This window comes from Hyperolius riggenbachi, chromosome 9, assembly GCF_040937935.1.
Source record: "Hyperolius riggenbachi isolate aHypRig1 chromosome 9, aHypRig1.pri, whole genome shotgun sequence".
NCBI classification, from domain to species: Eukaryota; Metazoa; Chordata; class Amphibia; order Anura; family Hyperoliidae; genus Hyperolius; species Hyperolius riggenbachi.
In genome coordinates this window covers 278,156,629-278,169,988 of record NC_090654.1, presented here as the reverse complement: position 1 = coordinate 278,169,988, position 13,360 = coordinate 278,156,629, and the positions used below count along the sequence as shown (strand labels likewise).

Here is a 13,360-nt window from a genome sequence, read left to right as displayed (position 1 = left end):
GCCGATTGGCACGAATGCGGTGGCAGCCCCAGGACCGCTCCACGCCAATCGGCGTGAAGTCCTGGGGAGGGGTGTTGCAGGAGATCGCGCGTGCTCCTCTCCGTCATCAGTCTCCCAGCGGCGAAACCACAGTCTATTTACTCTGTACATCGTTGCGATTTAAGGCAGTGCTGTACTGGGGACAGCTGTGTGACATGACTATCCCCCTGGGAGGCAAGAGGATGATCGGCTGTCATAGGCTGATTCCTGTGACAGCCGATCACGCTGATTGGCTGGCGGGGGGAGGGAGCCCCCCGCTGGGGAAAAAATAATTAAATAGTAAAATGTATTTAATAAAAAACAACAACAAATAAATAATGAAAAATAAACAAACATGCCAACAAGGATCAAAGCCCATCAACAGAAAGCTCTGTTGGTGGGCAGTAAGGGGGGGGGGGGGGAATCACTTGTGTGTTGAGTTGTGCGGCCCTACAGCGAGCCCTTAAAGCTGCAGTGGACTAATTTGTAAAAAATAGCCTGGTCACTAGGGAATTTTTTCCCTTTAGGGGCTAATTGGACCATGCCTTGTAAGGGTTTTTTCGCCTTCCTCTGGATCAACAGGGATATGTGAGGGAGCAGGCTGGTGTTGTACTTTGTTCTCTGGTTGAACTCGATGGACGTATGTCTTTTTTCAACCCAAGTAACTATGTAACTATGTAACTAGGGGGGTTTAAAGTGAACAGAGCATCATTTTTAACACCCAGGGCAGCTCTATAGCAAATTAAAAATGCATTCTAAAAATGTGGTTTATTATTTAAAATAAAACTTTCACTTTACCTCATTTTTTACAGGTTAAAATAGCCACTTTGTCGGTCCCTAAAGGACCTGTGGTCCCTGAGCAGAAGATGGTGGAACACAGATAAGAAATCACCTCATTAGACTTAATTGACCACAAACAAACCCCCATTGTACTTCAAACAGAAAACAGTTAAAGAATTTCACACCTAGCCTGGATAATGCCAGTTGTAAAATAGCAGGGGTTGAGCTTCTGAACAATGGTAGCCCTTGCAGCTATTTGATGCCAGGAGCTGCTTGGATCCCCTTAAGCCCGTGGTCCTTAAAGAGAAACTGAAGCAAAAAAAATGATGATATTATGATTTGTATGTGTAGCACAGCTAAAGGGGCCCATACACTCAGCCGATTTTCTGGCCGACCGATCGATCCCAATCGATCGATCGATTGATCGTTTGCAAATCGGTTGGCCAATCGACTGATCGATGGCCGATTTCGATGGATTTCCATCGAACTGGCTGGGTGGAAAATTTAGGTCGATCTGATGAGATTGCTTATCAGTTTGCATTGGCCTTAATGGAAATCTGATGGCAAAAAAATGCCATCAGATCGAATTTCAATAGATTTCAAACTGAAATCTATTGGAATTCTATCCTGGTAAAAAATGTTCTAAAAACGCATCAGATAGATCATCAGATGCATTTCTTATCTATCTGCTGCCAATCTGACGAGTGTATGGGCACCTTAAGAAATAAAACATTAAGATCAGATACATCAGTGTAATTGTTTCCAGTACAGGAAGAGTTGAGAAACTCCAGTTGTTATCTCTATGCAAACAAGCCATTAAGCTCTCCGACTAAGTTAGTCGTGGAGAGGGCTGTTATCTGACTTTTATTATCTCAACTGTAAGTGAACTGTTTACTTTTCCTCTGCTAGAGGAGAGGTCATTACTTCACAGACTGCTCTGAAAGAATCATTTTGAATGCTGAGTGTTGTGTAATCTGCACATATTATAGAATGATGCAATGTTAGAAAAAACACTATATATCTGAAAATAAAAGTATGAGAATATTTTCTTTGCTGCTAATCTTCTAGTAATTATTCATAGTATACAACCAATTCACTATATCATATATTTTTTTTCGCTTCAGTGTCTCTTTAAGTGGTTAAAGGACCACTATTGCGAAAAATTGTAAAATGTTAAATTTGTAGGTATGCATATGTATAAAATGTACATTTGCCCCAGAGTAAAATGAGCTATAAATTACTTTTCTCCTATGTCGCTGTCACTTTCAGTAAATAGTAAAAGTCTGACAAAACTGACAGGTTTTCGAGGAGAGTCCATCTCCTCATAGGGGATTCTCAGGGTTTTCTCTACTATTAAAAGCACTTACTGAGCGGCAATTGCTCTGTCTAACTGCCAAAATAGTGTGCAAGTGTGTAGGGGGGGGGGGCTGTCTGCCATCTTTGTATAAATCCTTTCCAGTAAGTGCTTCTGTAAAGAATGAAAGAAATGCAGAGAATCCCCCATGAGGAGATGGGGGTTTTACTACCTTCTGTAAGTGCCAGCAACATAGGAAAAAAATAATGTATAGCTTATGTTACTTGGGGAGAAATGCACTTTTATGTATGTGTACAAATGCATTTTACACTTTGTTCGTAACAGCGGTCCTTTCAGAACAAGGTTACAGCAAATTTTGAAGTATTTGGGGTATGAGTATCAAAACAAGCGCTGGGAGAATTGGGACAAATCTTGTGCACAAAATTAAACAAATCAAGACAGGTGCAGAAGTGAAGCAGTTGCTCAGAACAAATGCATGTGGTCTGGTTTTACTCATGGAGAGAATCCGAAGACATAATACCACAAGTTGTTTCGGTGATACCTTAATGACTAACTGTACAAGATTTCTTTGCAAGCTTTCAAAACTAAGTTTTTTCTTCAGGCATGTTTCAGAGCTATGGTTCCTATCCAGTTCTGAAACATGCCTGAAGAAGAAACTTACAGTTTGGAAAGCTTGCAAAGAAATCTTGTACAGTTAGTAATTCAAGGTATCACCTAAACAACTCTTGTTGTTATGTCTTCAGAACAACCAATCACAGTCCTTGATGTGGACATTTAGGCACATAGTTATTTGGGTTGAAAAAAGACATACACCCATCGAGTTCAACCAGAAAATAAAGTAAAACGCCAGCCCGCTCCCTCACATATCCCTGTTGATCCAGGGGAACATGAAAAACCCTTACATGGCATGGTCCAATTAGCCAAATGGTAATCAGATAAAATCCCTGGATCAACACCACCGGGAATTACCTAGTAATTATAGCCATGGGTTACTTTCAACGCAAGGAAAGCATCTAAGCGCCCCTTAAACCCAGGTATAGAATTTGCCATAACTACTTCCTGTGGTAATACATTCCACATTGTAACCACTCTTACTGTAAAGATCCCTTTCCTAAATAGATGGCTAAAACTTTTTTCCTCCATACGCAGATCATGTCCCCTAGTCCTTTGCAAAAGCCTAGGGACAAAAAGCTCATCTGCCAAGCTTTTATACACCTACTCTATTTTTGCACCAGTGCTGTTCCATTTTTATTTTTTGCTTTGGTTTTGAGATGATATTTAAATGGCTCTGCATGCTTTTTTTCAGAAGAAAGTTGTTTCCTACTGGTCAACAGGTTTCACAACAGGCAATGAAACAGTAGCACACCTTTCGTAATCACAGAGTTTGGTACTAGTGGATACATACAGTTAACGGAAGGGAGCAAACGGCGAAGATCACGGTCATGACTGCCAGCAGGATAAGGTGATCCATCTCCTCCATGCCCTCTTGCTTAACGTACTCCCCCTTCGGTGGTGCAGTTTTGGTGCTCACAACGTTCCTCTGGCTTTGAATTTGGTACATTCGGTACAGTCGTTTCATGATTGCCACATTGCAGACTATGATGGCCAAAACAAATATGCCCATAACGGTCCCGTAGAGCACAGAGTACGCCAAGACTTCCGGCCTGGAATCCTCGGCGGACATCTGAATGAAGCACCACGTTCCGGGACAGTACTGCTCAAATTTGCCGAAGCCCAAGAAGGGCAAAGAACAGAGGCCCACGCTAAAGACGTAGACGGCGAGAGGCACCAGCAAGCCAACCCGCTTAGTGATATAGTTGTGGTAGAAGAACGGGTGAGCGAGAGCGATCCAACAGTCTAGCGCCATGGCCAGAAGGATGAGCATCGGCGCCAACCCAAAGAAGATCATGAAGAAGCTGAAGATATCACAAAGGTTGTGGTTGCTCCCCATCTCCACCAACGTCTGGTTTTTGGAGTAGGCAGCGAGGACCATGGGGCTCACCAGGCATTTTCCCATCAGGTTGGTGATAGTCAACCCCGTCACCAAGATGTAGAAAACAGAGGTCTTGTTCTTCACGCGCAGTTTGTGTTGCCATAGGATGAAGATGGCAATGATGTTGCCGATAACCCCGGAGGAAAACAGCAGGATGCTGGGCAAAACGGAGTAGTTCCCTTGGATGGCTTGGCTGTTAGAACAAGGATAGAACTCCATGTGAACTGGCATCACCGGTGGTTAGTCTTGTCCCACATCCAGAGGCAGCTGAGAACCAGGAGCACGAAACCGTTCATCTGCCTGAGCCTATCATCTGTTTTTTATAATCTGTCCGTACGGTTCAGCTGCAAGCTGAGATGTCTGGAGGAGGTGGAGAGATCAGCAATCCACATGTAAAATAAATACGCTAAGCGAGGCGTAGCCTAGACTGCTGTCAGTCTGGCAACTGGCCAGAAAACTTGTGAAGTTGACAATGAGGAAGTGCTGCATATCCAACCAGACGTGTTCTCTCGGTCACTCTGTGAAAGCCGTCATTTGGTGTCACTATTCAATCACAGCCTCAGCGAGAAGGACCCATGGACTGCAGAGGAAGTTTTTTGTTTTTTTCTTTAGAGCGTAATAAGAAGCTGTGTGTTATGTCACGCAGGTGCAGCAGGAGGGCTCGGGTCGGCAGCAGAACTTACAAGAACACGGCAGGCGGTAGTGATGATGTAAAACAGACGGGTTATGGACAGAAAAGCGATAACATTTCTGTAAGTTGTGAATGCGGGAACTGAAGCATATCAGATGTGCGATGAGAGGGGAAGTTCCCAAACCTCAAACATCATCCGTTTCAAGAAGTTTCGAAAACTCGCATGCAGGCGCTGCAAAAAAAACCCTCATCCTACACACCGACATGACTTTACTAATGTGTCTGCAGAGACCTCCAAGAATCTTCAGTGGGGATATTATGAGTAATCCAGCACACCAACAGACGTATATATATATTTTTTTTTTACCACTGTCCTGAGAAAATTGTAAAATACATGTAAACACATACAAATAAGAAGTACGTTTCTTCCAGAGTAAAATGAGCCATAAATTACTTTTCTCCTATGTTGCTGTCACTTACAGTAATTACTAAAAATCTGACGGAACTGGCAGGTTTTGGACTAGTCCATCTCTTCATGGGGGATTCTCAGCATTTCATTTTTTCTTTACAAAAGCACTCCCTGAAGAGAATCTATACAAAGATACAGGTCGAACCCCCTCCTACCTGTTTGCACACTATTCTGGCAGTTGCACTGAGCAACTGCCATCCACTACGTGCTTTTAAAAAGGCAGAAAAACCCTGAGAATCCCCCATGAGGAGATGGGCTAGTCCAAAACCTGTCAGATTTCTGCTACCAACTGTAAGTTACAGCAACATAGGAGAAAAGCAATTTATAGCACATTTTACTCCAGGAGAAATGTGCCTTTTATTTATGTGTATTTTAAATTTACATTTTTATTTTTCTGATAATGGTCCTTTAAAAAAAACAAAAAGAAAAAAAAAGATGATCTAGTTACGGTATATCCGATCATAGTGAAAGTTGCTGAGAGGTTTGTAGTGGTGGTGTGGTTACGTGCAGAAATCCACAGCAAGCATTTATTCACTTTAAAGAGGAACTTCACTGCCTAGATCTTCACTATTATTATCAGCAGTAGAGTGTTGTGCCATGTTAGGCATCCTTAAAAACAAGAGGTTTTGAATCAGGATGATCAAGAAAAAGAGGAAGCTTTCTGCTAATAAGTCTTCTTCAGACTCATTCTAACATCTTGTCACCATACAGGAGCAGTCTGAAGAAGGCTTGTACTGTATATCACTGACATCTTCTGCAGCACTTTACAGAGTACATAGTCATGTCACTGACTGTTCCCAGAAGAACTCACAATATAATCATACCATAGTCATAGTCTAATGTCTTACATTATTATTATGTATTTATATAGCACTGGCATCTTCTGCAGCACTTTACAGAGTACTGTATATTCCTGCGTATAAGACTACTTTTTAACCCTTGAAAATCTTCTGAAAAGTTGGGGGTCGTCTTATACGCCGGGTGTCATTGATGCCGGGTGATACGCCCTATCCTGTTACCGCCTCTCAGATCTCCCTGCTGAGGGAGTGCAATCTGTTCTTACATACCGCTCTGATAAACAGGTAGACAAGGAAAGCTGACCAGTCTACTTAAGGAGAGTTGACCAATGCAACAAGTCAATTGACTATATACTGTTATATACTGGGCAACACACAGTACAGCACCAGTATATGTTCATACATAGGACCAGTACATGATTTTTTTATTTTAATTTGCTGTGCGTTGGAAGAGGGGTAGTCTTATATGGCGAGTATATCCCAAACGCTATATTTTAACTGGAAAAGTTGGGGGGTCGTCTTATACGCCGGAATATACGGTACATAGTAATGTCACTGGCTGTCCTTAGAGGAACTCACAACCTTATCCTACTACCACAGTCATAGTCTAATGTCCTACCATATTATTATCTATATATATATATAAAAGTGTGTGTGTGTGTGTGTGTGCGTGCGTGCGTGCGTGTGTGTGTGTCGATCACTTGAAAACGGCTTGACCGATTTGAGCGAAACTTGGTATACAGATCCCTTACTACCTGGGATGATAGGTTCTGGGGGTCTCGCGTCCCCCCTGCATACCTGGGCGGAGCTACAAACAGTAAATCAGATTTCACCCATTCATGTCAATGGAAAAAATGTAAAAGGCTGCCATTCTCACAGTAATCAAGCCAGAGTCCCCACACTTGGCACAGTTGGTCACTTGGTGACCGAGGTTACAAATCCAGGAAAAGTGGGTGGAGCATAAAACAGCCAATCAAATTTCAGCCATTCATTTTAAATGGGAAAATGTAAACTGCAGCCATTCTTAGACTGTTAATCGCAGGGGTCTCAAACTAGACACAGTTGGTCACTGGGTGAATGCGATTAAGATTCAAGAAAGTGGGTGGAGCCTACAACAGCCAATAAAAATTCACCTATTCATTTTCAAGGGGAATATTTAAACTGCTGCTATTCTTACACTGTTAATGGCAGAGGCTTCAAACTTGCTACAGTCGGTCATTGGGTGACTGGGGTCCAAATTCACTAAAGGGGTGGGGCCACATACAGCCAATCAGATTTCCTTGGTGAATAAACTGCTTCCATTCACACATTTTTGATGCCAGGAACCTGAAAGCTCACAAACTTGGTCATTGAGTGACTGTGTGTCAAGGTTACAAAAAGTGGGCGGAGCCAAAAACAAATTTTACTGGGAAAATATAAACTGCAGCCATTCTTACACTGTTAATTGCAGAGTTCTCGAACTTTGCACAGCTGGTCACTGGGTAAATGAGATTAAGATTTTTGAAGGTGGGTGGAGCCTACAACAGCCAATAAAAATTCCTTTTGATTTTCAACGGGAATATTTAAGCTGCTACTATTCTCTTATACTGTTAATAGAAGATGCCTCAAACCTGGTACAGTTGGTCACTAGGGTTCAAATTCAGAAAGGGGGCGGAGCCACAAACAGACAGATTTGTTTATTTTTCAATAGGAATATACAAAGTAATGATACCAAGGACCCCAAAGCTGATAAACTAGATAATAGTAAAGGGAGGGAGACACCGAGAGCCCAATATGGTGTAGTATGTACTGGCAGTATAGTTAAGGTGTATAAGTGTAAGAGTGATACTCACAAGTCAGGGTTACCTTCCAGGTAACCCCTGTATAGGCAGGCGGGGAGATTAGACCTGGCCCCGCTCAGGATTAAGAAGTCGATCTCTGTAGATTAGGAGAAAAAGGGGCCAATTCCCCTCCACCAGGGGTGGACACAGTATTGTAAGCAATGTAACAGAGGCGCCAAAAAGTGTAAAAATAGATAAAATGTTTAAAAGACAGGGAGGTAATAGGTGGACTTACCTCCCTGATGCAGACGCAGGCAAAAAGTCGGGTTTTCGACAAAATAACGTTTTATTTATATACTCCAATATTTTGCAACGCGTTTCGTGGGCTCAACCCACTTCATCAGGCTATAGATAGGAGCAATCAAACACTGTAGGACAGAAGAAACAAGGCCACTGAATATTCTATTCCAATATGTTCATATGATAGTTATTGTTTTTCTACATATAAATATATATATATATATATATATATATATATATATATATATATATATTGTCACGGACGGTTGCGGGGCAGCAGGCGCGTCCTGTAACCGCCCGTGAAGAAAAGCGATCGCACTCGATTCTCTGCATCGATTGCGCTTCAAATCGATACAATCTGGGTTGAGTGTGTAGGGGCAGCTGAAATCTTCTCTCAGCAGAGAGGTAGCATCAGCCGAACTGCAGGATGGCTCTTTTGATATGCTAATGAGCCTGGGCCCAGAGAGTCCCTGGCTTCAAGCTGTGCTGATGGCCTATCCATCAGGTATAGACCACAACAGAAGCAATCTAGTTGGGAGAAAAGCCAGACCCTCCGGCTCCCTCCCAGCAGGGGAGCTGACACCTAGCTAGCTGCCCCAAACTTCAAAGAGCCTTTGCCTGGGAATGACCTGCTATCAATCCCAGGGGTATATCATATTCCATAAACGGCTATATGTGTCATATTTTCTGTGTTGCCAGGCTGGCAGACCCTCCAAACTAACAGAGCATGCTTGGCCCTATCTGGCGCTGGTTCTGAAGAAACTTCAGACCATTCTGAGGGAAAGACTGCCAGTTAGGCAGTTCGAATGTGCCCTGCTGATACCACAAGGGTCCCACCCCTCATGTTTGGTATCAGGCTGCTGGGTACATCGAGGCAGACCTGAAAATATTAGTAAATCTGCCCTGACCTGTACGGTTCTGTGAGATAGAGCCCATATATGGTTAAGGTATGATTTCTGGTTCCCAGGACAAGGGGAGGACTCATCTCATGTCCTAAGGGGGTGTGTGGGCCCGCCCTCACTCCCTCCTACTGAATCAGGGGCATAAGAATGGCAGAGGAGCCAAACTCAGTGTCCTCCACCCTGAAAACATCTTGAACTCATCGGTGCCAGCTTGAGGATATGCTGGCATCCACCTGGTCTGAACTCTGAACTTTGATTGAAACCCAGAACTCTGATTTTTCCCACAAAAAGGACATCTTTCCAGGAACTAAGTATTTTTCTCCCTTCTTTTATTTTTTATACTGGCTATTACTGTTTTAATAATTGTTGATTTTAATAATTGTCTGTATATATTAATTATTTATATTGCTGTGAATAAAAGACTTCCTCCAAGTCATTCACTGTTCCGCTACCCTGCTTATCAGCACACACAGAACTGATCCCGGGTCTCTGAAGATACGCTACTGTTTGTTTGTTGTTGGCTAGACAGAATACCGTGTGTTTAACCGTTTTATTCGCAGGACTAGTCAGTCAGTAAATCGGGTCCACTGGCCCATACCAGTGGTGGTGGCAGATACCGTGGAATCGTGTGTACGTTGTAATTACCCGTGTCTCACAGGCTCCCTTCTGGGTTGTCTGCGGCTAATTCTTAACGGTTCCTGCGCATTGACTGCGACCAGAGTTCGCACGATCTGTGCGCTGGCACCGTTTAGAAGGCTAAGTGCGGTCAGCCACTAGGGCTCCTGTGACAGTGGTAGGCAGCGGTTGGGATCTGTGTTGTGCTGAAAGTATCTACGATAGCGCTAGCGCTATCGAGAAACGAACTAATTCGTTGGTGTAGCTGGAAGGCAATATATTTTTTATATATACAGAGAGACTGTGTAGCCAGTACCCCTCCCCAAAAGTTTTATTTTATTTGGCGTGGAAATGTCCGGGAACTACAAGAAAATGTGCCTGGCGGACCTGCAAAATCTTTGCCAAGAGAGAGGCATTGATGTCGGCCGCAAGAAACAAGGGGACCTGGTAACGGAATTGTTTCAATGGGATACCCAGCAACTGCGGGAGCCGAGAGTGTCTGCTGAGGTAGAAGCTGACCCATCTGATTTAAGGCAAGGGGAACCAGAGGCTGAAGATCCTAGGCGTACAGAGGTTGAGCATCCTGCGGGCCCTGTTGCAACAGTTACGCCAGAGACTGTCAGTATGGACCCCAACCCCAGAGTTTCTGAAAGTACTCGCCTGGAACCGGCCAGTACTGGACTGTCCGTTTGTACTGATCCGCTAATGCAGCAGGCATTACAAAAGCTGATGGACACTGACCTGGAAAAGTACATGCAGTACATGGAAGCACGAGAGGAACGGGTGCGCCAATCTGCAGAGGCGCGGGAGAGACGACAGCATGAGCTCGACATGGCAAAGGTTCAACAGGCCAGCCGGAGTTCACCGCCCAGCCTCCCTGCTGAAGGAGCTGCAGCACCCGTAAGTGCAAAATTTAAATTTGCTAATATTGAGAAAGACACAGACATTGACTTGTTTTTGCGGTCTTTTGAAAAAGCCTGCCGTCAGTATCGTCTGTCCCAAGACCAGTGGGCCAGACATCTGACACCTTTGCTGCGCTACAAAGCGCTTGATGCCTTCGCAGAATTGCCTGCGGAGAAGGATAATGATTATGCTGCTATAAAAGACGCTATCATTACTAAGTACCAGCTGACGCCAGAAGCCTATCGGAAAAAGTTCAGGGCCTGGCAGAAAAAGTCTTCTGATTCGTACCGAGATGTGGTCAGCAGCTTGCTCACCACACTCCGCCAGTGGACTCTAGGCCTCACCAAAGGGTCTTACGATGTCCTGGAGGACTTGATAGTCCTGGAACAATTTCTGAACATTTGCCCTGCTGATGTACGCCAGTTTGTGCTAGAACGCAGGCCAGCTTCAGCCACTGTCGCTGCAGACCTTGCTGAGACTTTTGCAACTACCCGGGTGGCTGATACCCGCAGAACTGTCCCATCCAGCTGGAGAGGAGGTCAGCCCAATACCTCGGCAGACTCTCCTGCCCCTGTGAGCCGTCAGCCACAGAGGCCACCCAGCACAGCTTCTGCACCCAGGGCTGCAGCGCCTGGAGAGGTCACCTGTCACTACTGCCGCCAGCCCGGACACATGAAATTCGACTGTCCGGAGCGGAGACAGACACCACCAGCACCTGGATCATCTGCATCACCTGCACCTCACCCACAGCAGAGGCAACCCGCCAGCGAACCACAGCCTGGATCATCAGATTTTGTCCTGTTTGCCCGCGGAAAGGAAATCCGCGACCGAACCGACCAGCAGCAACTTGTTAGAGTGAACGGCAAAGTTGTCACCGGATTCCGAGACACCGGAGCTGACATCACGTTAGTTCACTCACACCTTGTGCCAAAGGAGAGCATCAGCTCCAGCCGATCCCTTGCCCTTACTGGAGTAGAGGGCACCCTTTTTCACATAGCCCACGCAAGAGTGAAGCTGGATTGGGGAGTAGGAGGAATCCAAGAAAGGGTTGTTGGGGTTATGAAGGATCTCCCAGTCCCTGTGTTGCTGGGGACTGATTTGGGCAAGCTTGTGTCCTACCATGAACCTGCCACGACCGCCTTGTCGCTCACGGAAGGAGACGGACTCTCCACCCACCACCAGGTACTTTATACACTTGGGGGAGCACCAGGGGGAGGTGGGTTGAATGTGCCCAGTTCAAGGGTACCACGTTCAATAGTGCCTGCTTCAAAGGCACCTGAGTTTGAGGTACAGACTGTCTGTTGTGATGATGCCGTAACTGTACCTGAGTTTCCTGTACAACCTGTCTGTAATGAAAAAATGTCTATACCTGTCAATGTCATTACTGCATGCAATGATGATTTGAGTAATGTCCGTCTGTGCCATTCTGACAGTGTACCTGTGCTAGCAGTACCGCGCAGCTGCACTGCTCAGAACCCGAACTCAGAACAGGTGGAGGGGGTTCCGGCCTCCTCCCCCTCCTCTGACCGCGGGGATGAGACCTTTCAGCCGCTGGCCTCGTGTGACATGAGCCAGTTGGCTGAAACTGACAACGCTGTATTCTCAGCCGCACTACAAAGTGACCCAAGCCTGGAGGTGCTCAGGCAGCAAGCCGCTGAGCCCCTCGCAGACGGGGCCGCTTTCAAGGTGTACTGGGAAGGTGGGAGACTGTACAGTGAGTCTGTACAGCCCCCTACAGGTAGATCCCACACGAATACCAAATGGCTTGTGGTCCCGAGTGCGTTCAGGGGACATGTGCTGAAATCCGCACATGGTAATCCTCTGACAGGGCACTCAGGGGTCCGCAAGACACTTGCCGGTATTCGGAAACAGTTTTATTGGCCCCGGATGAACAGGGATGTAGCAAACTACTGCAGAGCATGTGCCGTCTGTCAGGAGCTGGGAAGGTCCAGGGATTCCCGCGGGGTTCCCTTAGGTCCACGGCCACTTAGCAGGGGAACCCTGCGTGGGCTGGCTGTTGACCTAACCAACCCACTGCCCGTTGTCAGCAGTCCCGGCAGACACCACGTCCGACTGCAGTGGCGCAAACGCCCTGTCCAGAACGGTCCACGTCGGGTCAACCCTGAGGGTAGCAGACCGCGACCGGTCCAGGGGAACCGAGCCACAGGCTCCAATAGGTTTTCCCGCCGCACCGGCAACCCGAGACCCGTCAGCCAGGTTGGCCGACACGCAGCGGGCAGCCGACCCTAGAACGCCAACGGGGAACTAGATCAGATCTCGCAGGTTAGCGGCAACGACACACATCTTGCTGATGCATGTCTATCTGCCTTCTCCCCAGGGGGGGCTGTCACGGACGGTTGCGGGGCCGCAGGCGCGTCCTGTAACCGCCCGTGAAGAAAAGCGATCGCACTCGATTCTCTGCATCGATTGCGCTTCAAATCGATACAATCTGGGTTGAGTGTGTAGGGGCAGCTGAAGTCCTTTTCCCAGCAGAGAGGTAGCATCAGCCGAACTGCAGGATGGCTCTTTTGATATGCTAATGAGCCTGGGCCCAGAGAGTCCCTGGCTTCAAGCTGTGCTGATGGCCCATCCATCAGGTATAGACCACGACAGAAGCAATCTAGTTGGGAGAAAAGCCAGACCCTCCGGCTCCCTCCCAGCAGGGGAGCTGACACCTAGCTAGCTGCCCCAAACTTCAAAGAGCCTTTGCCTGGGAATGACCTGCTATCAATCCCAGGGGTATATCATATTCCATAAATGGCTATATGTGTCATATTTTCTGTGTTGCCAGGCTGGCAGACCCTCCAAACTAACAGAGCATGCTTGGCCCTATCTGGCCCTGGTTCTGAAGAAACTTCAGACCATTCTGAGGGAAAG

General features: G+C 46.2%; 1 protein-coding gene across 6 annotated transcripts in view; it reads right to left on the bottom strand.

Moving 5' to 3' along the window:
* PTGDR (prostaglandin D2 receptor) overlaps positions 1–13,360 on the bottom strand; it is a 193,522-nt gene that overhangs the window by 100,351 nt on the left and 79,811 nt on the right. For 2 of the 6 annotated variants that reach the window (XM_068252308.1, XM_068252310.1), the window contains exon 1: positions 3,519–4,508. The exons of the other annotated variants lie outside the window; for them this stretch is intronic. In XM_068252308.1, coding sequence (XP_068108409.1) covers positions 3,519–4,337 — 819 coding nt within the window. In that variant the 5' untranslated portion in view covers positions 4,338–4,508. Of the gene's footprint in view, positions 1–3,518; positions 4,509–13,360 lie in introns of those variants that run through there. 6 annotated transcript variants of the gene reach the window in all.